Source organism: Balearica regulorum, chromosome 22, assembly GCF_011004875.1.
Source record: "Balearica regulorum gibbericeps isolate bBalReg1 chromosome 22, bBalReg1.pri, whole genome shotgun sequence".
In the NCBI taxonomy this organism is placed as follows: domain Eukaryota; kingdom Metazoa; phylum Chordata; class Aves; order Gruiformes; family Gruidae; genus Balearica; species Balearica regulorum.
This window is the reverse complement of record NC_046205.1, coordinates 4,044,386-4,065,892: the sequence shown is the minus strand read 5'-3', so window position 1 is coordinate 4,065,892 and position 21,507 is coordinate 4,044,386. Positions and strand designations below refer to the sequence as shown.

General features: G+C 52.8%; 2 protein-coding genes and 1 long non-coding RNA gene across 7 annotated transcripts; 1 reads left to right on the top strand and 2 right to left on the bottom strand.

Moving 5' to 3' along the window:
- Positions 1-416: 416 nt before the first annotated feature.
- LOC142604835 (uncharacterized) lies at positions 417-13,557 on the bottom strand. 5 transcript variants are annotated; one of them, XR_012838673.1, is made up of 9 exons: positions 12,698-13,557; positions 12,455-12,606; positions 11,516-11,704; positions 10,192-11,234; positions 9,296-9,410; positions 6,116-8,400; positions 5,749-5,895; positions 2,461-2,692; positions 417-809 (listed from the first exon to the last, which is right to left on the bottom strand). It is a non-coding gene; the product is annotated as an uncharacterized LOC142604835 (long non-coding RNA). The 5 variants fall into 5 exon arrangements; XR_012838672.1 differs by having other exon boundaries at positions 6,116-9,410; XR_012838675.1 differs by lacking the exon at positions 9,296-9,410 and having other exon boundaries at positions 6,116-6,276.
- UBXN11 (UBX domain protein 11) lies at positions 5,827-17,964 on the top strand. The gene is made up of 12 exons (XM_010301150.2): positions 5,827-5,915; positions 6,224-6,324; positions 7,114-7,168; positions 8,202-8,278; positions 8,768-8,879; positions 10,266-10,483; positions 10,819-10,896; positions 12,271-12,391; positions 13,557-13,660; positions 13,904-13,971; positions 14,739-14,885; positions 15,730-17,964. The coding sequence occupies exons 1-12, from the start codon at positions 5,909-5,911 to the stop codon at positions 15,893-15,895; spliced, it is 1,254 nt and encodes a 417-aa protein (XP_010299452.2). The 5' UTR covers positions 5,827-5,908; the 3' UTR covers positions 15,896-17,964.
- SH3BGRL3 (SH3 domain binding glutamate rich protein like 3) lies at positions 17,536-19,558 on the bottom strand. Its single transcript, XM_075774021.1, has 3 exons — positions 19,420-19,558; positions 18,862-19,029; positions 17,536-18,479 (listed from the first exon to the last, which is right to left on the bottom strand). The coding sequence occupies exons 1-3, from the start codon at positions 19,465-19,467 to the stop codon at positions 18,414-18,416; spliced, it is 282 nt and encodes a 93-aa protein (XP_075630136.1). The 5' UTR covers positions 19,468-19,558; the 3' UTR covers positions 17,536-18,413.
- Positions 19,559-21,507: the final 1,949 nt, after the last annotated feature.

Below are 21,507 nucleotides of genomic sequence, written 5' to 3'. Positions count from 1 at the left end.
CACTCGCGTAGCGGAGCCTGCGGGAGGCCCGAACCAGTGTGCCCCGCCAGAACCTGAGAGAGAACCGGCTCATCCCCGCCTTTATATGCCCCCCGCCAGGCCGGGATTGGTTAATAGCAGCGCGTATGGCAGCGTCGGATTGGTGGAAAGCACAAACCCCCGCGGTGCGATTGGCTGGGACGCACCGTGGAGCTGAGAAGTGGGGACGCCCGGCCTGCAGGGGGCGCTGCATCCGCGTTAGGACCCGGGACCGGCCCCCGAGGCCCGGCCCCAGGCGCCCGGGGCCGAGCCTCGGGGGCCGGTCCGGGGGCCGGTCCTGGGTCTGCAGGTGGTTCTCGGCCCCGATAAAGCCTCAGGGGGTCCCACACCAGCCCCGTTACCAAACCTACCCCGGCAGAGACAAGCCAGAGGCCTCTATCCCAGCGCTTTTATTTCTCAGAGGCCCAGAACAGGCCTCACGGCTTTGCTTTGAGCCGGAGCAGGTTCAGGGTTTCATTTTGAGGTGGGAAAGCGAGAAAAAAAATAACAACGGGAACACCGAGCAAAGGGAGGCAGCGATGGGAGCGATGCTGGCTGGTCCTCCATGCTGTGAGGGTCCGAGGAGGTGGTGGTGCAGGGAATGCCATCCTGGAGGTGTCTTCTGGGGGACGGTCCCCTCCGGGTTAGCGCAGCCACAGGAGGAAAGCCCCAGCCAGCCCCAGGGTGAGGGAGAGGAGGGGTGGGCTGCCACAGGGGGAACTCAGGCTTCTCACAAGGGTGGGGTGAGTGGAGTTGGTTGTACTCACACTCCCCTCTGCCTCGCCAAAGAGCTGGAAAAGAAAAGAAAAACGAACAAACGAACGAGTCAGGCATAGCTCCAAACCAGAGCAGGTGGCAGTGCAGGGTGGAAACCCCCACCACAAGAGCCCTCACCCAGCTGCCCGGGGCCAGAAAGGAGCTGGGGGGGCATGTTGGTGCCCACGCCGTCCCTTCCCAGGGGGAACATGCAGCCTCCTCTCCCCGGGGGAGGTTCTCCTTCACACCACATGCAGAAATCACCGTTGGCCGTGGGGTTTTCCCAATGCAAGGAGCAAAGCAAGCTCTCCCTTGCACCATTGCCCTGTTTCTAGCCAGGGACTTCTAGAAACTGGACGGGGTGGGGGGCGGAAGCAGAAGCCAGGGGGGTGGTCTGCTGCAAGGAAGTGGCTGGGGACAGGGCAGCCCGCAGGCCTTGTGGCGGATGATGTGGGGTGCAGGAGCAGAGCTGGGAAATACCTGTGCTGGAAGCAAGAGGGAGAAGGAGAGAAGGGGGGGTCCCCTGTCCCCCTGGCACCACAGGCTGTCGCAAGCAGGGACATTGCAGGCGGTGTGTGAAGCGTAACACAGCTGGGATGCTGATTTCAGGGCAGTTTCCTTCCGTCTCTAAAGATCGGCACCTTCCAAATTAAGGTGTTTGCATGAATCCCTCCTGCCCTGGCTGTGCAGGACCACAGTCTCTGGGTTTTTGGTCCTTTCCCAGGATTCCTAGTGTAAGTGGCTGTGCGTTACACAGCGACAAGCACTGCCCTGAGCTGCTGGAAAAGGGACGCAGTTTCTCTCCATGAACCAGCCCCCACACTGGTTCACACCGCTCCTCGGGTTCCTCTGGAGCCGAGACAGGGCCAGGGATGGGGCCCCAACGCCCAGCTCTGCCCCCTCACAGGCACTCCTGCACTACAAGGGTTGTTGGCTGGTTTGCTCAGCCACAGAGCAGGACTCCCGAAACATCAATACAACCCGTGGAGCTGGCAGCAAGTCACAGCTGTGTGGAGTGAAGTAAGTACAGACAAATCTGGCCCCGTTATCAACACACTGTAAAACCAAAAATCATCCCAACAGCTGCTCCAAACAGCATCACCCCCCGTGACCCTTCCCAAAAGCGCTGGCACATTGATCCCTCTCACGCAATGGTCCCTACCCAGGAGAGAGCCAACATCCATCATAACGGCAATCAAACCAGCCCCCATGAAGCTTGTGGCAGGAAAGAAAATAACTTCCAGTGGGGAGAGATGAGAGGAAACCACACAGCTGTGAGTGCACCCAGCGTCCCCACAGCCATGCTGAGCGTTCCCACACCAGGCATGGGTTGGCGATAGGGCTGGTGTCCGCATGCAAAGAAGAGGCTGCAAGATTGGGTAGAGAGCTAAGATGAAGATTACAGATATGCATGATGCTCCTAAGTTAAAAAAAAAAAACCACCTCAAAAAAAAAGGCAAAGTGTGGCATTATTTAGACCTTACAGACCACAGTGCAAAGCTCCTGCTAAGACTGCCAGGGTAAAGTCAAATAGAGAGTCAAGTGCTCAGGTTTCCAGCTGAAGTTCAGCAGAAATTTTCCAAGGCATTGAACCCTACAGCCCCCCAACCACCGTCACACCCCCAGGACAGATCTGGCTGGACCCCCTGACCTTTGCGGGGCCCCACGCCACAGGGCTTCTCTTACCATGCAGAGGAGAAGGAGGGCGAGCAGGAGGAACAGGTGAGCACGCTGGAGGAGCTGCATGGTCAGGATTCACCTCGCTATGTGCTGTGACACTTCCTCATCTGCTCACAGCGATTGCAGTCGGAGGCTTCAAGCACAGCGGTGGCTGTCTCACCAATCACACCCTCCTCCTCCACGCCAGCCCCACCAATTTAGGGAAGTCACATTCGCTGGCAATGCTGCGAGGGAAAAGCTGCAAGACACAGCACATGGGAATCTCCAGATAACCACACAGCCCTTCCGGCCTGAGTTCTCCATCGATCTACGTCACTCGGCATGAGAACAGCTCCTGCTCCCCCTTGTTCCCTGGCATGGCCAGCCCTGAGCAGGATGTCCTGGCCACCATCTCCAGCAAAGGCAGCGAGCCCCTCGCCCTGCCTTTTCCCACATCACAAAACCCCCAGGCTGAGCTCTGCCTGTCCTCAAGGGCTCCCTGTCCTGTGCCCCACATGATGGGTTAACACCCTTCCCCTCCCTGCCCCAGTTCACTGGGAGGATTTGCGAGTCACAGCCAACGTTTCCCTGTGTAACAAACCTCCTTCCCTGCAACTCGGGGCAGAAGCTGGGTCTAAGCTGCCCCTCTGAATTTCAGTTACAAGCCTAGGGTAGCCTGAGCTGGGTAATGGATCAGGGAAACAGTTCCTTCCAGCCCCCCGACATCAGTCTCCTCTCAGATCTCTTGAGCTCCCTCACCCTCTCAGCTGCAGCAGCAGGAAACAACAAGGGATCTGGTTATTTGAAGATGGTTTGAAATACATAAAGCTACTGAAATGTGCCAAGCGCATACACCTGTTGTCTGGTTTTGTGTTGGTGAAGTGCATCACAGCGCAGCGCCGCCAGCCTCCGCCCGAAGCCAAAGGCTCCTCTGTGGCAAAGCTTCACCAAATCTAGTTATTTTTTTGCACTTCGTACAAGTATCAAAATGAAAGTCTCTTGGAGACAGCCAACAACTCATAAAAGGTGCCAAAAATCAGTCTGTTCTGCGTGTGGAGCAGCACGGCGGGTGGCACAGGGGACACCACGAAGGCTCTCTGGATGGCAGCAAGCGCTGAGCGGAGTTTGGAGCATCATCAAAGCAAAACGTGTGCGCGGTAGCAGCCGGGTGAGGGAAAGCATTGCTAGAGACAGAGACAAAGGAACCAGGTGAGGAAATCGGGAGCAGCTGTACGGCGGGCGATGCCTCAGGTCAGGCTGTGCCACAGACCACGTCCACAAACTGACGCTGAGAGTGGCTGAGGAAAGGAAGTGTGGGCTGCAGGTCATGCTCCTGCACCAGTTCACACCCCAGCACCGGGAAATGTTTGAAGCGCTCCAAAACAAGAAGTCGAAAAAGCGCCATTTTGCGGGCAGGTGTGCAGGGCAGAGCGCAGGCAGGAGCGGTCCGGCCTGGCTGGCAGCCGCGCAGAACAAAGCCTGCCCGTAGCCCGGGCCTCTCTCCTCAGGCGACAAACGGAGGGGCCTTCCCCTGGCGCATCCCTCCTCCAAAGGCGGGTTCGGGGAGCAGCCGGCAGTGGAGGCCGGGCAGGCCCCGCCACGGGCCGGATCACCCACAGCGCAGGCCCGGGTGGGTCTCGGGGCAGCCCGCCGAAGGGCCGGGCAGGCCGGCAGGGCCGCGCTGGGGCCCGGAGGCACCAGGGGATGCAGCAGAGGCGACGGCGGGTCCCGCAGGGGCCCTCAGAGGGCCCTCACCGGGCTCCGGGCCCGGCGTCCCCCCCACAACCGCTCTCCCGCCACAGCCTGGGACCCCGCGGCCCCGGTGGGCGGCGGGAGCGGTGCATGCCGGGAAGTGTAGTCCTCGGGCTGCCTCGCTCTCCACGTGATCGAGGTTGAGCCAATCGCAGCGGCCCTGCGTCGCCGCGGCAACCGGCTGTAAACAAGATGGCGGCGGCGCGCTGAGCGCCGGGTGAGTGCGGAGCCAGCGGGGAGGGAGCGGGGGGAACCCCCCGCGTTTTGGGAACCCCCCGCGTTTTGGGAGCCCCCGCACACCGTGACGGGCGCCCCCCCCCCCCCCCCCCCCCCCCCCCCCCCAACACACGGTGCTCCCTTCTCAGCACACTCCAGTGGCCCACAGCCTTCCGCACACCCCCAGGGCCCACTCGCACAGGCCTCCCTGGGCAGTACCGGTTACCGCCGTTATTTTAAAAGCCCCTTTTTGCCAACGATCCTTCAAAAAAGCCGATCGCTACCGGCCTTCTGGGGACCCTCAGGGCTTCACGTGACGGTGACAGGCTCAGAAACAACACCAGCTTGAATAAAACTTCCCCAATTCCTTATCTGCTGCCTCCTGGCCGGCATCTGTCCCCAGCGGGTACCAGTCACTGCTCACACAGGTTCTCACCGCGTTTCCATTTCCTCAGTTTCAAGCGGAGAAGAGTTGTTTCCGGCAGCTGCAGCAGCATCACAAGTGTCAGCTCTTTCACCCGCTCCTGCCCTGACACAGCGAGCACCCCTGCACCTCGCTCACCCGGGTTTCAGCCGCTCTGCTGGCAGGCAGCTCCCACAGACTGCAGCTCAAGTTGTGGGTGTACGAGCACCCAGGACGTATGGACTGGGAAGACGGGCCAATGAGAAAAATGTACAGTTTGGCCTTTTTTTTGGACAGCCTTTTCAATTACATTAAAAAAAATTTGCCCATCAAAGCAAATCCTCCCCAAGTTAATGAACCTATGCTTCGTTTTTACATATTATCCCCTCTTATTTTTACTAAAAGGGCAGAGCTGCCCAAGTTCATTACCCACTGGTAAGGCTTTTCTTACCATCCTCCGTGTTTTGCAATGATTGTAGTTCTTTCTCTCCTACATGTGTCCAAAGTCGGATAAGTAACAAAAGGTTTCCACATCCTTAGCAAGCCCTGGGGCACATTAGAGCCTCATCTATTTTTACAGTTCCATTTTAGGTCACATCCTTCCTACTAGATCTTAGAGCAAAACCTCCCTTTCCACTCCCAGTAAAGTTTGCTGCTTCTATTAATCCCAGAGTATTGTGCTTTTTGTTAAAATAGCTCAATATTACCACTTTCTGCCTCACTGTGCAGCGCAGGATGCTCTGTAGGAGTATTATGGTCTTTTTCTGCTAGCCCCATTTTGTGTTTGTTCTTCCCAGCCGTGGAGATTGTACCTTCCCTTGGGTCCTGGCTTATAACGAGCGTCCACATCCACTCATTAGAGCGCTTATGGGATTGAATGGACTGGGCCGCTTTGCTTTCTCCTGCCCTCTCCTTCCCTCAGCATAACCCCAGTATTTCTTTACCTGCTTTTGGAGAAGTCTTATCCAAAACGCTGACCTGTTTTCTTTCTTTCATGCTCTTCGTGCCTCTTCCCAGAAGACGACAGCCTGTCTCCTAGGACAAAGAATCCAGTGCAAGGCAGTCTCTTCTCCTGCTCAAGGGGGACAACACTGGAAAAAGAATATGCAGGGTAAAGTCCCTCAATGATTAGGGGATTCTGGGCCATCACAGTTTCTCGGGCATGGTCTGGTGGACTCAGTACCACCAGAGCTAATTCCTGTGGTCCCCCTTTCGCATACACAGCGTGCTGTTGGTGACACAAGCATCTCTCCCTACCAGTCAGGAGCCAAGGGATTTCTTTGAGTACCCCCAAAAGTACCCTTGTCCTACCTGCTGCAGCAGAACGGGAATTCTTGTGTGGGGTCCCCTACGGCGCAGATAAGCTTCCAATACCGATCGCCGTTTTAGAGAGGTAACACGTCGTATTTGTGCTTTCAGCCGCAGCTCGCACCGAGGCAGAGCTCGTGTCCTCCATGATGCAAAAAATCACTCTGTTGGAACAAAAAATAGAGAAACAAGCACAAGAAATCCAACTGAAGGTAAAAATCCTGCCCCTTACCGAACCTGTTCTGGGCCCTGCTTTGATGGTTGATGCCACAGTAGCATTACACCTGCTCAGACCTAGTTTGGGCTGAAACAAGTTAATCCATAGCCTGCTCTGTTAATTACACAAACAAGCCTTTGCAAAGCAACAGAGCAATTTTATTAGTTCTTGGGGCAGGTGAGAGGACAGTCCATGCTGTGACTGCTCAATATGATGACTCTCAGCATCCTGTCCCTAATATTATTAGCTCTTTGGCTTCAGACTTTTTTTTTGTTTTTTCCTTCCTTTCACTTTCTGAAACAATAGCTGCTCATACAGCAGATTCATCCTAGAGCAGACCTCTCTGCATTACTGCAGCTTTAGAATAAATACCCCCCCCCCCTTTTTTTTTTTTTTAAGAGGTGACTGCAGAGATGCTGGTTTCATTTTTAGATCAACCACTTACTGCAGGTCAGAGCATGAGCTGTACCTCAGCAGGGAGCACAGGGGCAGGAGTCTGTGCATTTGCCTACAGCTCTTGTGCAGATAAAGGAGGGGGAGATATGTCAGCGTGTCTCTCACCTATTCTTGGAGCAGTGTATTTATATCCCACCCCTCATTTGAGTCTAATTAAGGTGTTTGTGAGGTGATACAGCCCTTCTGACCCTTATTTTTCCTGTCTCCGAGTGGGGTGAGGGTGCTTGCACCACTGACTCACCCAGCCAGGACTAATTATGCAAACTGTACCTCAAGGTCCTGAAGGCCAAGGAACTAAACAAGGTCATTATTTGTTCTGGTCCTGAAGGATAGAAGGATTGCTGAACTTGAAGAAAAGATGAGAACTCTTCAGAAGGGAGAAGGTAAAATTTATTCTACCCTTAGCCCTTTGCTTCTACCTGTGGGAGAGTTACAGAGCTCCTGGTACTGCAACAGAGCAGGCGTGGAGACCTCTTCTCTGAGCCATCCTGGTCTTAAAAGCCCAAGAGCCTCTTTGGGGAGTGATATTAGTTACACCACACGTGGTACCCTTTGCCAAAGCAGATCTGCACTTTATACTCGTATCTGTTACTCTGCTTTTCTGATGCAGTGCAAAACATTATTTCCTGACCTATTTTCTATGGGTTAATAAGTTTACATGAGCATAGAGCAGCCACACAGATACCTGAGGATGATCAGAGAAAAAGAATGCTAAATACTGCAGAGTTCAAACAGACTGGAAAAAACCAGAGCTACTCACAGCTAAGCGAAACCAAGAATCTACTTGCAGTCTCGAACAGTATTACAGAACCAGGCTGACTCGTCCTGTAAGGCAGCCTAACTCTAAATCGAACCCAGCTTTGAAGATCTGTCCCCCCATTCAGTTCCTTGGGATGCAGCAGCTCTCTTGATGAGCCCAGACACGTTTCCTACAATGGCTAAACTATCTTGTTGGCACAAAGCTGCGGTAAGTTCACCATTTCCTGAGCAGAGAACAAGAATCTGCCTGTAAAACCACAAACACATTTTGTACCTCATCGTGCATTCTTCTAGCCATTCAGCTTAGGTTTCTGGATCCAGCTTTAGTGGACATCCACTCTTTTTTATAATAGGTCCCTTAAGACTGAGTAAGCCAATCAATTCTCATTGTATAACTGCGAGCAGCACCGCTCACATCAGCTTCCTGCAGCGTAAAAATTCACCAGTTTCATTCACAACCATCTTTTAGTCTGGCAGCGTCTTCTTCAAACTGCTGCAGGTTGAATTGTCACGCACCAGCATGCAGAGCTCACATTCAGCTCCCATGTCATATGGGCTCGAGTTCACTTACAGTACAGGCAGGTACTGCTGGGGCATCTGTGCTGCGTGACACGGGTTATCTATAGCCCTTCTTTAAGGCTGTACCTTCCTTTTCAGATCATCCTGACTCATCCGTAGCAGAGGAACTGGAAATTAGGTGCCTTCAGCTGCAGACCCAGGTCTGGGAGATGGAGGTGAGACACCTGCTTCACTTGCCCTAAGCCATCTGCACCTTTGGTTTGAGATTGTTGCCATTCCAGGCTGCTTGGTCTTTCCCAAGCTTCCACTTTGATCATCGCAATTCTTCACCTCACCCCTCAGAAATGAAAGCACAGATTGGATGTGAGCTACAGGGCAGTAGGAGGTTTTTTAATACACAAACATTTGTGCCTCCTACAAGTCTCTTCATATTGATTTCTAGGACTGTAGAAATATTCTTTGCAGCTATTACAGTCTTGGGAGATTACTGTGTCACTACAGATATTTTCATTGTCCCTTTTGCCTACTACTAGTAGAACTGCTACTACTTCCCTGCCAGTGAGTTTGCCTGCCTGCCTGCCAGGGCCAAAGAGCCCTAAGACAAACCTCCTCTATTTTCTCCGCTTCTGCCTCTCACGGTCAGAGCTGACCACTCTCAGGCTTCCATTTCTAGTTTTCTGAAGCTCTGTACTTTCCTCTTACAGCGCTTTCTAAATGACTATGGTCTGATTTGGGTTGGAGAGAGACATGAACAGCTGGAAGATTTAGAATCACTCAAGGATGAAGAGCTGCCAACAAGGAGCTTCTGGAAGCCAGGTAAAGCACCAGCACTCTTTGCTGAAGCAGCTATCCTAGCTCCTGCTGCACACTTAGAGAAGGTATGATACAGCCCTGAGGAGATAAGCATCAAAGACTCAGAATCTGGGTCTTCAGAATTTGTGATCCTGTGCTGAGGATCGTCCCATCAGTCCATCTCGGAGAGAGGGAGCAGTTTAACAGGAGCTAAGCCAGGCAGAACATTGGTATTTTATACACCTATATTTCGTAAGCCCCATTTAGGGGAAGAGGAGAGAACCCAGTGGCTCAGCCATTTGGAAGGATGCCCTCGCAGCAGCTGCTTCTTGAAGAATTCATACACCCTGAACATCTGAAGCTTGATTAATAATATTGACGTAAAATGGGTGGAAACCGGAATCAGATGTTTTGTGTACATGGTAGCTGTAGTAACTTACCCATGTTGTCTGACTCCATCAGAGAGTATTGTTTGCCTTTCCTCCCAACCACCACGTGAGTGGTGTAATTGAGACCTGATTGTGCTGTATGGGGTCCAAGCACATTTGGCAATGGCTGGAAGTGGAAACAGAGGAAAAAAAGAATAATACTTGGGCTGTACAGCCAATGCTGCTTCCTAACCACCATGCAAATATTAGCTAACTAATCCTTCCCTCCCTTAGATGCAGGAGGGGAAAAGACAGGGGAAGCAGTAGAAATAATTGTCATTGTTTTCAGCTCACCCATTTTAAGGGATATTTCTCCCTCCCTCCTTTATCAAATCGTAAAAAAGCAGAACAGAAAATACCAAAAGCTTTACCTCTACCTACATCTCTTCTTTCATTTCCTCTTCTGATTTCATTCTTCTATCCTATCACAACTCTTACTGCTTCACCTTGCCACCCTCCTCAAGCACCCAGATAAACATCCTCAGCAGCGTCCCAGCAAGAGAGAGCAATGTGCAGGCGGCTGGCTGTGTTTACACCGGCATTCCTTCAGCAAGTCTGCCCTGATCCACATATCCAATCTAGTTAATCCAACTAATTAAGTTCCTCGCTCTGTGCGTTTTACAGCACCGCATGAAGGCGCAACACTTGTGAAATTACAACCAAAGACAAGGAGCTGAGCGTGGTCTCTAAAGAGCTGGCTGCAGCCAGCTCTGGAGTTATATTAGCTTGTAGCAAGAGAGTTGTTTCCCTGCTGCCCTGCCCTTGTGGTTTTGCACACACGCATGTAAACCTGGCAGCGCTGCATCACAGCAGCGGTATTGCACCACGCTTTGCAAAAGCGCAAAAGGCGAAGCATGCACAGGCAGCCCCTAAAAAAATATTAGGACTCAAATGCATCTCAAACGCACCTCAAACTTACACAGAGGTGAAAGCTGTTAGCTGGCATCTTCTTCCCCCTGTAATGCTGATCCCTCTGCCACAGGTGATGCAGTTGTTTCCAAACACCAGATTGATTTTGATTTAATCTTGGAAAACGTGAAGGATTTGAATGTGCTGGCTGGAGAAGGCATTTCTCAAATCGAGCACACGCCTGCGGGTGCTCGGCTGAGACAGCCAGAACCCCTCCCTCTTACGCTGTACCAAAATGGGATCGTCATGTTCAACGGACCCTTTCGGCCCTATGAGGACCCATCCACACAGGTATGGAAAGGCCTGGAGAGGAATTAGACCTAGAGCCATCCTGCAATCGTTCGCTAAGCCTCAGGAAAGGAAATGCACAGGTATAGGGCTTGGGAGCTCAGCTCAGTCCTAAAAATGAGCAGCTACTGAGACCCCCAGCTTCTCACCTGCATTCCCATGGTGCCTTTGAAGACTAGTCTGTCTTTGCACAGTAATTTTTAGAGACAGAGATTCTGGGTCTTTTTTGCAGACTTTTCTGCGCAGCAATACCACCACAAATAGGAGCAGGCCAGAAGGACTAGATCAGTCATGAGATAAAGTCTGAGGTATGACCACGAGCTCTCGTTTTGTTTCAGCAATGCCTGCAGGATATTATGGATGGCTATTTCCCTTCAGAGTTGCAGACGCGCTACCCAGATGGCATCCCTTTGCAGGTAAGCAGTGCAAAAAAAAACTATTCATCAGATTTTTGGGAGAAATTGCTCTCTTGCTTCCCAAAAAAATTGTTCGGGTTTCTTTCACCAATCTGCTGGATGCTCCCCACGGCAAGTTATGTTTGAGGTTTCTGAACACAGCTTAATTCTGTGTGTTTGTGTCTTGGGGAAAGGGTGGCTGGGAGCACACCTGCAAGATCCGTTACAGGAAGTGGGCGAGTGCTTGAGCATTAGGACTGAATGGTTTCTCTGCCTTAGTGAATCTTGGCTTGGAACAAAACTTCTAAGAGCACAGCAAGCTTTGTAGAAGAGAAGTAGTACATGCAGCATTTGAAAAGCTGTGTAACAAAAAGGAGAAAAAAGTTCTCAAATAGATCCCCTAGAAAAGCTTTTAAAACCAGATTGAACAAGTATCTCTCAAGGCAGATGTTGGGAGAGTTTATTTTGCTGCAATTTAAGTGGATTTTGCCGCCTGAGGTTCTTTTGGGCCCCACTTTTTGATTTCTTAGAAATGGCAAAAAGCCAAGGCCACATTTTTCAGGCAGACAGCCTCAGAGGACTCTAATCTAGGTCTTCAAACGCATCCAAAACGTAAGCAGGAACAGAGGGGTACACCTACCCGCTGCCACGAAGAAAGCGGGGCACAACCGCACAGGCGAGTATGAGGTTAGGACAGCCAGAGCGAGCTGGTAGGTGTGGTAGTTAGACGGAAGGAGAAGGATTGTGCAAGGCTCGTGGGGCTGTGGTTCCCTATAATCCGTGCATAGCTGGCTGTGTCTGAAAGCCACAGGAAAGACAGTCCAGTAATCTGGGGTACAGAGTGTGCGAGAAACATAAGTAGAACCCAGAGAGGAAGACAGCTTTCCCCACTGCTGGGGGCCTCAGGGTAGCACATCCCCTTCCTTGGTTTGTCAGAGTCATCCCACACTCCCCGCTGCAGCTTCGTACTGCCGAATCCCTCTCCACATCCCCAACCTGCTGCTTTCACATCACTTTCCACTTGGAGACCATTTTCAAATGTGGAAGCAGACACAGAGGAGAGGTCAGGTCCCAGCACATTTCTTACAACTTGTGGAAAAGAGCAGCTGCCCGGTGCCTGTTGAGATGGATGAACGACCATCCTGTGGTCTGTGTGGGCCATCCTGGGGACTTGAGGCATCTGCCAGGATTTGCTTTGTTAGAGAACCTACAGGAACTGAAAATTTAATTGAGCTTGGACAGCTGGAGCAGCTTCCAAGGAAGCAGCTGTCTTGGTTTCATTTGGGGTTTACAGCTCTTGGTTGTCATTGCTGTGGTTTATTGTGCTCTGATGCAATGAGAACAAGCTTGTGCAACAATCAGATTTGCTTATGGCAGTTGGCCTTCGTTCAACAGGTCACTGACAGAAGGGATGTGGTATTTCAGGAGAGAGACCTTCCAGGGAGGTTTCCTGGCCAGGGCCAAGTGGTTGGTTATTCAAAATCAAGTGAGGTGCAGGAAACCACCAAAATCCCAGGTAAATTCTTAAACCTGCCTCAAAAATGCAGCTAACTCTCAAAGAGGAGAATCAAAACCTTACCGGGACAGCCCAGCTGGTAGGAGGGGAACGTGTAGGGTCTCAGCGAGGAACGCAACACTTCTGGGTCAGAGCCCTGTGCTTGTAGCCCCAGTGTTGCTTCAGGAGCTGGGAGCCAGGCAGTACACATGGTGTCCACTCATTGTTAAATCCTCCTAAAGAACGAGACACGACAAGTAGGAAAACACCAGAAGATCAGCAGGTTTCCAAAAACATATCTGAAAGGCCAGCTCCTTCTAGCTTCACCTTTAGCAGCATCAAAGGATGCTGAGGCAACCCTACAGATCTGCAGGGGTGGGGGGGTGGGTAGCTTGCAACCAATCTTCAGTTCTCCTACAAGCTCATTCCATAAAGGCAGACATCTTCAAGCCAGACCGATCTTAATTGTACTGAATATGGGACAATTCCTCCTCAGACTTTCATAAGAGAATATGGAGCATAAGGTCAGGCCACAGCTTCCTCATTTTGCTTCTAGACTCTAACAGTCTGTGTAAGCGATACCTGTCAGGGTTGGAAAGTCAAATGCAGTCAGTCGTATAGACAGAAAATAGTGGGTTTGTGGATGCATAACTAAATAACCCAAACACATGCATTGCCCATCAGCAACGTCTTCCTGTTTATGTAGAAGTGTACTACTTGCTCATTCATCTCAAGGTCATTCACAAACAGAAGGTGTGCTAAATGTTTCCTTTATCCACGTAGTAAAAAAAAAATAAATTAAATAGATATATATAATTTCCCACAGAAAAAGGAATAGACACCTACAAATACACTCTCAAAAGATGAAAAGTTTTCCAAGTCTGTATTTGTCATAGTTTCAGTTTTTCCTGTTCACAACAGGGCTAACCAGGTTTCTACCTGTTGTGCGCTGAACAGGATGCACAATTGCTCGCTGTTGACATTGACAATCAAACAGTTAGTGGGCCAGAAAGCGAGACAAGCTTCACCAGGAGAGACCGAGTGCCAGTCTCAGCCTGGTTAGGGGAGGTTAGAGCTCTCCCTGTCGGCTGCTGCACTCTCTCCTTTCACCAAATCAGCCTGTTCTGGGGGCAAATTGTTTGTCAAAAAGGTCACACGTGGACACATCTCCCCTCTGCTCTCGCAGCTCCCAGAGTCTCCTCGGAGCAGTTTCTCAACAAGCTTTCCAAGCCTTTCAAACACGGAAGAGAAGCGATGGGTGTTGGAGGCTCAGCCAGAGCAGCGCAGCAGGTATGAGCACCCCCCGCCCCAATACCCACAGGATGAGGCCAGCAGCAGTTCCCTGGGCTCAGCGCCCTGCACAGCACCAGCACCCTCTCCTTGGGCCTCTCTCAGCTCTGTATAACCTCCTCCTCTGAGAGAGGCTCCACTGGGGCATACGTGGCACTTTGGCACCTGCTCCCGGGCTCTCCTGGCACTGGTTGCTCTCTGCGCGGAGCGGGCAGTGGTGACGTTCACCTGGTTTGGTTTCAGGGCTCTGATGGGATGTGGAGCAGCAGAGAGATCCTGGTGGAGACACCCAGGCTGTCTGCCCTGGAGAGGTACAGCCATAGCCCCACCATCCCTGCCCTGTCAGGCTCTCATCTTCCTCCTGCTTCAGCACTGAGAGTTTATTTCAGGGGGTTCCAGTTGAGGAAGTGAATGGACTCGCCCCTTTTATCTTACACCCTAGAAATAATTAAAAATTCCTTTTGGGAAGACCACTGAATTGTTTGTGGTGAACATGCAATCTTTTATATCTCTGACAAAAGCTTCTGTTGTTCAAAGTATTACTTATTGCTGTGAAATACTTTTCCTGACAGGAAGCCAAGGCCTAAGAGTGAAACCATCTAAAAAGCTGTTTGTGGTCATGTTAAATGGGAGAATTCCTCGGGAAACTGATGCCCAAGTGGGAGGTCACACTAACAACACTTTTCCACTCATAGTCTTCTGGAAAGACAAGACCCAAATAGCTAATAAAAAAAAAAAAAACCACAAAACAAACCCAACCACCAAGCAGATTATTTTTAATCAAAAAAGTAGGGCGAAGTACTTACCAGACAGCCCTGATCTAAAATGAAAAAGCTAAAAAAGGTCAGCAACCCTCTTTCCAAGGCACCTTTAAGCAGTGAAAGCAAAGCAGCAGTTTGGTCCCTGGGTCAGTCCGCTCACCTGCAGTCAGACGGGGCCTCGTTCATCTTCAAGGACATTCCCAGCCGTGAAACCCCTCTCCCCCATTTGGATCACCCTGGCAGCCCAGAGGCTCTGCCCATTGAGTGGAGCTCGCAGAGCCCTCACTCCTCAGCTGACGAGCTTTTCTGACCTCCAGGGTGAAGACAGCTGAAGAGACTGAAGCTTCTGCCCCTGATGTCTGCACTCTCCGCATCAAATCTGAAAGCGGGGAGCAGACATACATCGTAAAGATGCTGTTCACAGAGACCATAGGGGACCTGCGCCAACACCTTGCCCACACCAGGTAGGCCTAGGAGTTCCTCCCCTCGTCACTCCCCTCTCAGCTCCGCCGAGCCCCAGGGAAGGTTTCTCAGCTGCTGCTCAAGGCCTCGGAGCTGTGATCAGCCTGAGTGGAGCAGGGCTGGGGGTTACAGTCCCAGGAGCTGCCAGGCACTCGCTGCTGCTTTGGCCCCACCACCAGCAATGCTCTCCAGGCAGCACTGCCAGGGTCATGCTTAGAGCATTTAATACTCACCTTTGCCAAAAAGCTGACACAGCAGTGGAAATAAGTTGCTTTTGTCCTCTCAAAATGGCCATCTGACCCAGGCCCAGCACTGCCTTGGCCTCCTCCTGGCTGCTCAGCAGCACTCGCCTGACTATTGCTGCTGTTCCCAAGGCGCTGGTGCAGCCTGGAAGCGGAGCTGCAGCCTTCTGCTTGGCTGATGGATCTGCTGCTGGACAGACACCCCCCTTTGCTCAGCCAGCTCTGTATCCCAACGCATTTAATGCTGCCCAAGGGCTCATACATCTCTTTGGGGATGGTTCCAGGTGGTTGAGAGGACCCCTTTGCTGTCCCCTCTTCCCACTCCTGTTGTGGGCCACCGCTCTGGCTTCTGAGCCCACAATGAGCTCACCGGTGTTGGGATGCAAGAGCCTCCTTCCCCGCTGCAGCTGTGCAGCCTGGAATGGCTGCTCTGTGCCTGACTGTTTGCAGTTTGGGCAGGAAGCCCTTTTTTTTCTGCTCAGCCTGCGCTTGTGAAACAGTTTCTCCCTCTGCTCTTACATAACTGCAGCTGGATCAGCCAGAGCATCTCAGCAAAACCTTGGGGGATCCTGCGTGTAGGAAATATTGCGCTGTTCTTTCCTAGGGGTGGAGACTCCGACTCGTATGAGATCATCAGTACCTTTCCCCAGAGGGTTTACACGGACAACTCCAGGAGCCTGCAGGAATGCGGCCTGATCCCCAAAGCCTCTTTGCTGCTGCAGAGAAGAGAGCCCTCCCAACAAGAGAGGACAGGGCTGCAACCAGCTTAACAGCTCCTGCAAAAGCTGCTCGCCCCAAACTCTGCAAGAGGAAGGAGCTGCCTTGCACCGTTAGCTGTGTTATAACCTCCCCTGGCTGGGAACACAGCAGAGAGGTGTCTTTGCAGATTTAGTTTCATTGTGCTGTTACCAAGGATGGAGAGAAGAGCTCAGAGGCAGCCGTTTGGTGTCTCTGGCAGAGGGTGCCAGGCCCAGTCCTGCTGCCCTGCAGGTGGATGCTTTTCCCCAAGACAAGTGGGCTCCTAACACAGGGGTGTTTCTGCCAGCTCAAACCCAAGACCTGGTTTCTCATCTCTGCTGAAGGTTACACAGGCTGATCCCTGCCCAGGGAAGGCCACCAGCTTTACGCTGGTATGGGGCAGTTGCTTAGCTGGGCTCAGGGATTCTCTATAGCAGCAGGACAGACAAACAGCTAGGGTGAATTTGCTTTCCACACACAGCTGCTCCCCAGAGATTTCAACTGCACTTACACCACGAGAGAAACGGGCTCAGTTATATAGTCCCTGGTGAAGCTAAACCAAAGGGCCTTGAGCCATTGCAATGCTGGGCCTGAGCCAGACTCATCTCAGCCAGGAGATCCTGCTACTGAGTTTCCTGTACGTGAACAACTCCTTCTCCTGGACAGCCCCCAGCTCCAGCGGGGCCCAGGCTTGCCGCCACGCTGAGCCCGTCTGCAACGCCCTGAGCTGCCTCCCTCCCTCCGCAGCCAGGAGCTGGATGCTGCAACAGGACACCGTGTCATTGGAGAAGAGCGCAATCCCTCTGCTGCTTCTCTGCTGAACGCCGAGTAAAGCATCTTCCTCACTCTCCCGTGGGCCAGGGTTGCACTTTGCAGGCCCCTTTCCCCAGCACATTCTTCCCATTTCAGCTGTGACAAGCTCCCACTTGACTCCCCGCTGACGACACTCCCACTTGTGCGAGGCAGCACCTTCTGGCAGGTTCCCTTTGAGCTGAGGCCCTGCACATCCTGCCACCCAGTCCTCATTAAAGGCTCCCAATAAAAACTTTTAAGTTGCATTTTCCACTCCCATTGAGATTTCAAAGGCACAGTTGCTATGGAAAGGGGCAGGATGGCCAGAGCACTTCCCAGACCCCTCCAACCAGAGCTGGATCCTGCACAACTCAAATACAGGAAGTACCATTTGTGCAAACCAGCTTTTTCCACGGGCTCCCTGTGACCAGTGACTCAAATCTCCACTTCCTCCTCTTTCCACCTATAGCAGATATAGGGCTGTACAGGGGACCCTCCTATAGGGCAGCCCCTTCCACTGCCCCTCTATATCCTGGTCTATAACCCACCAGCTCATCTTTACGCCAGGGGTTTGTTTTTGGCTCCCATGTCTGGCTGAAGCTGTCCCTTCCCCAGGCTGCCGTTCTTACCACGCAGAGGAGAGGAATGCTGGAGAGAAGTACCTGTCACTACCGCGCTGTAGGATATTCAGACAAGTCCTGTGAGCCTCTGATTAGCGGCAGCAATTTAAGGTGTTAAGATCTTTGTGTCAGGCTGCAGCAGCAAGTACAATTGACTCAGCTTCTCTGAGCTGGAAATGACTCAGAATCGTTACGTAGGGTGATGCTTAACCTGTAGTCAAAATAAAACCAAATTTAAAAGAAACCCACAAGTACTGATGTGAAAGGTACAGTAACATTTAATAGCATCTCGGAAGACAACACTGGTTATAAACTTGCTTTTTTGGCAGGAAAACAAAATGCACTTGGTCCGGGTTGCAAAAAAGCCAACTCAAAGAGGAAAGATAAGACTGCCGGAGCATCAGCTGTTCTGGAGGAGCCCTGAGCCATTAACGCTCGCCAGGGAGCCCTGGCACCGCATCACGGCAGAGGGCAGACAGAGCAGTGTGGGGCCCACCTCCAGGCCCATCCATCCGCCCAGGCAGCCTCCCGAGTGACACCAACCTTTACCCCCAGCCTTCTCTGCGTTGGGTGGTCAGACCCCAGCTTTGTGCAGTATTTTTGCATTAAATTAAAACAAACAAAAATCAACTTAGTTGCCATAATCTCTGCAGTTGAGATGAAAAAAACAACAACAAAACCCCCAAAAACTATAAAGGAAGTGAGGCAGCAGGATTTACAATTTTAACAGCAACTGGGGGAAGTGGGAAGTAACATGCAACCCTAAGCCCTTCCCTCCTAAAGCAGAAGCTCTCCCTGCAGAGGAGAGGGCTGACGGACAGCTGCACTTCACACAGTCCCAGAGGCTTTGCTGTTTACAGAGGCACTGGAAGCTGCGGTGTGAGCCAGGCCCAGCTTCGTTCAAAGGCCATGCGCAGCGAGCGTCAGACTTTCTTTGGATCCCTCTGAGATGATTATCAGGGTTAGGCAGGAGGGAATCGTAGGCAGCTGCAATGAGTAGTTTTGGTCATGGGTTTCCCTGTGCTGGGATACAGGTCATGGTGCCAGGACAGCACGAACAACCTGAAAGTGAAGGTGGTCAGAGATGAGGGTGCTCAGGAATGCAGGTAGAGTCCAGGACGGGAGGGGAGCCTGGGGCTCAGGCCAGCTTCAGGAACTCCTGCAGGGTGTTTTGCTCCACCGCTTCCACAAAGAGCTCGTAATCCTGCAGGGAAAAGCGACACTTTCGCTCACAAGGCCAGAGTGAGCTGTACACTCCCGCAGGTCGGGCAGCGCAGGGTCCCCTGAGCACACAGCACAAACTGGTTCACAACACGGGTGACAGTCACACGGAAGGATGACAGGGCGAAGCAGGGACAGCCCTGCTCAGCACAGCCCTGCTGCCCACAGTTCCCCTGCCTGGGTCCCATTTTTCCCAAGCCACCATGCTGCAAATGCCCATTAACCCTCGCAGCACCTTGTCCACGCACAAGAAATGCCTTTTGAAAGGTGTCTTGACGCCATTTGTAGCAAACCAAGGGGATGGGATTATTGCCCACCACCCAGTCTCCATGGTGCTTATCCCCTGCACAGAGCACAAGCCTTACCCCACAGTAGTGGTCTCCGTTGACGATCTGGGGTGGGATGGCTTTGGGGTTGCCTGCCTTTGCTCTCATCTCCTCCCGGAGAGCGTTGTCCTGGGAGATATCCACCAGCTCGTACTTGATGTTTTTCCCATCAAGGATTCTGGTTACTTCGCTCTGTTGGGATTTAATCTGGAAGCCGGGCAGGAAAGGTAGGTTATGGGGAGGCGGAGAGGAGCTCAAAGGGTGGACACGCACCCCAGCGTGCCAGCCATGCTCAGTACAGCACTCACGGAGCAACTGCTCCTTACGGGCCACACTCCAGACTCCCACCTGGCCACGGGGCTCGGCCCCTGCATGGGGATGGGGGGACACTCAGCACCGGATGGATTCGGGGGAAGAAGGGGACAGTGCAGCGTGAGCAAGGGAGGGGACACCTGCGATGGGGCGGGCGGGGGGGGGGGGGGGGAAGGTGTGTATCTTCGCAGCTCCACGGGGAAGAGACGCCCAGCCCAGGGAAGAGGGGGCCCCCGGGGAGCCCAGCCCTGCCCCGCCGGAGCCCCGAGCCCCGCCGCCGCTCACCTCCCGGGAGCCGGTCACCGAGGTGCTGTAGACCTTGAGGGTGCTCATGCTGCGATCGCGGCCGCTCCCTGCTCACAGCCCAGCGGAGAGAGGCTCGGAGGGAGGGAGCGGACGGCCCCGCCGCCGCCCGGCATGTGACTGCGGGGACCAATGGGGCCGGCGGGCCCGGGCATGCGGCGTCGGCGGGACCCGGCAGCGGCCCTGCCCCGGGCAGCCACCGCCCCCAGCGGGCAGCGGGGCCCCAGCGCCCCCCTCCGCACGGGACTGCTGCGCACCGGTGGAGCAGAGCGGCTTTATTTTATACTCAAAATACTCAGTACAAACAAAATGGGTGAGACCAAGGCTGGTATAAATACACTGCGGCCAACGCGATGGGGGGACACACACACACACACGGGACGGGGACAGGACACGCAGGGAACCGGGCTGCACAAGGGGAAGGGCGAGAACATGGGACAGGGTGGGAGCATGGTCCTGCCGTCCCTGCCTGGGGTGCTCTGTAAAGAAAGGCCCAAGATTTGCCCCGCATGGAGAGGGGCAGGCACAGTTATGGCAGATGGGATCACCACCTTAGCCAGACAGGTCCGGTTTGGCAGGAGGACGGCGTGGGGGCATTTCTCTTCCCCACCCAGACAGCCCAGCTGCTGGGACAGGGCCAGGCACGAGGCTCCAAGCATCGGCCGAGATGGGCTTACGGCCACCATCCCATTTGCGCAGCTAGCTCTGCAGGGGCAGAGGGCAAACACGTCCCCACGCGACACCAGGGAACCAGATCTCCTGTTGCACCCCAGGAGGATGCAGGGAAAGGGGATGGGTGCTGAACAGCACCCTGCTAAACCTGCAGGAGAGAGCAACTTGGACAGCTGGTGCTGCTCTGCACCCCAATGCCTAGAGAGCTCCCAGCAGCCAGAACAAATGACTTCAAGAAATAGCCTTGGCCCACATTTAGCTCACTCAGTACATGGCACCAGCAGCCTGGGAACAGTAACAGCCAGAAATGTAATACACCAGATGTGGAAAGAACAGGGCAGACAGCTGGCTGCCCGGCAGACGCTGCTGTGCTCTCTCCCCAGACCATGCAGGGGACAGCAAACTAACCAATTTGTTGCCACCATCACCTGCGGTGGCCAAACACTAAAAACAGATTTGGTCTTTACAATTTAACACAAAGGAATAACAAAAGCATTTCTCCCAAACCTAGCACTCACAGCCCCAACATGAACCAAGAGCAACCAGAAGTTTCAGTGGTATTTTTCCCCCTGATATATAACTGACTTATTATCTTGCTCTTATGACTTATTATCTTGCTCTTATGACTTATTATCTTGCTCTTAACTCAAACTGAAAACCAAACAAGCTCCACCCTCAACACCACAGCCTTGTCACAAGCAACCACTCAATAAAGTTGCCACTAAGGTTAAGGAGAGTTGTGACAAAGTGAGCTGCATCCTATGCTGATTTATTTAGAAATCCCATTATTTAGCAGAGGAACAGGGAGCTCCCAGAGACAAAACCCAAGTGGTCACCGCCTTGCAGGCATCAGGAAGAATTCTCAGATCCAGCTGTACCATCCTACCATGGTAGGACCACAATGGTTTTCTCCCTATCAAGCAGAGCCAAGCAGTGGTGCCTCCCCACTGACCTGCAGCAGGGTCCCCCGGGGGCGCAGAGGCTCTCTGCAGCTCTGGCAGGGGCTACAAGACATTTAAGGGTCCCCAGGATCATTTCTGATGGCTGTACAGGCTGCTACAAGAACCAGCAGTTCCTCGCCCTGCCAGCAGATGCATTAGGCATAAAGCAGTGTGTGGACAGGAGGTTTCTCTAGCACATTAAGGCACTTCGGCATCAGTCCACTTCCTCTGCAGCCTGAATCATACCCACCCTCAGAGCGCTATTTCAGGGGGGATAAAAGGCTTAAGGCTTCTGGGGTAATAGTGCCCAGGGGGAGCATTTTTTGGAGTCGTCTTTTAATGTTGCTTTATGCCCCAGCTCCTGTTGGCTACTGAAAGGCTCTGGTTGGATTTACCTGAGCAAAGCAGATCTTGCTCCACGGATGGCTACGCAAGCATCCAAGCCAGAAATGTGCGC

Excerpts from the sequence above, each read along its gene's own strand:
- UBXN11 (XM_010301150.2), top strand. Across the intron at positions 6,325-7,113 it reads CACAAGAAATCCAACTGAAG|GATAGAAGGATTGCTGAACT; the intron begins GTAAAAATCCTG and ends CTGGTCCTGAAG. Across the intron at positions 10,484-10,818 it reads ATGAGGACCCATCCACACAG|CAATGCCTGCAGGATATTAT; the intron begins GTATGGAAAGGC and ends GTTTTGTTTCAG.
- SH3BGRL3 (XM_075774021.1), bottom strand. The coding sequence starts at position 19,467 with ATGAGCACCCTCAAGGTCTACAGCACCTCGGTGACCGGCTCCCGGGAG. Across the intron at positions 19,030-19,419 it reads CGGTGACCGGCTCCCGGGAG|ATTAAATCCCAACAGAGCGA; the intron begins GTGAGCGGCGGC and ends CCCGGCTTCCAG. Across the intron at positions 18,480-18,861 it reads ACGGAGACCACTACTGTGGG|GATTACGAGCTCTTTGTGGA; the intron begins GTAAGGCTTGTG and ends TTTTCCCTGCAG.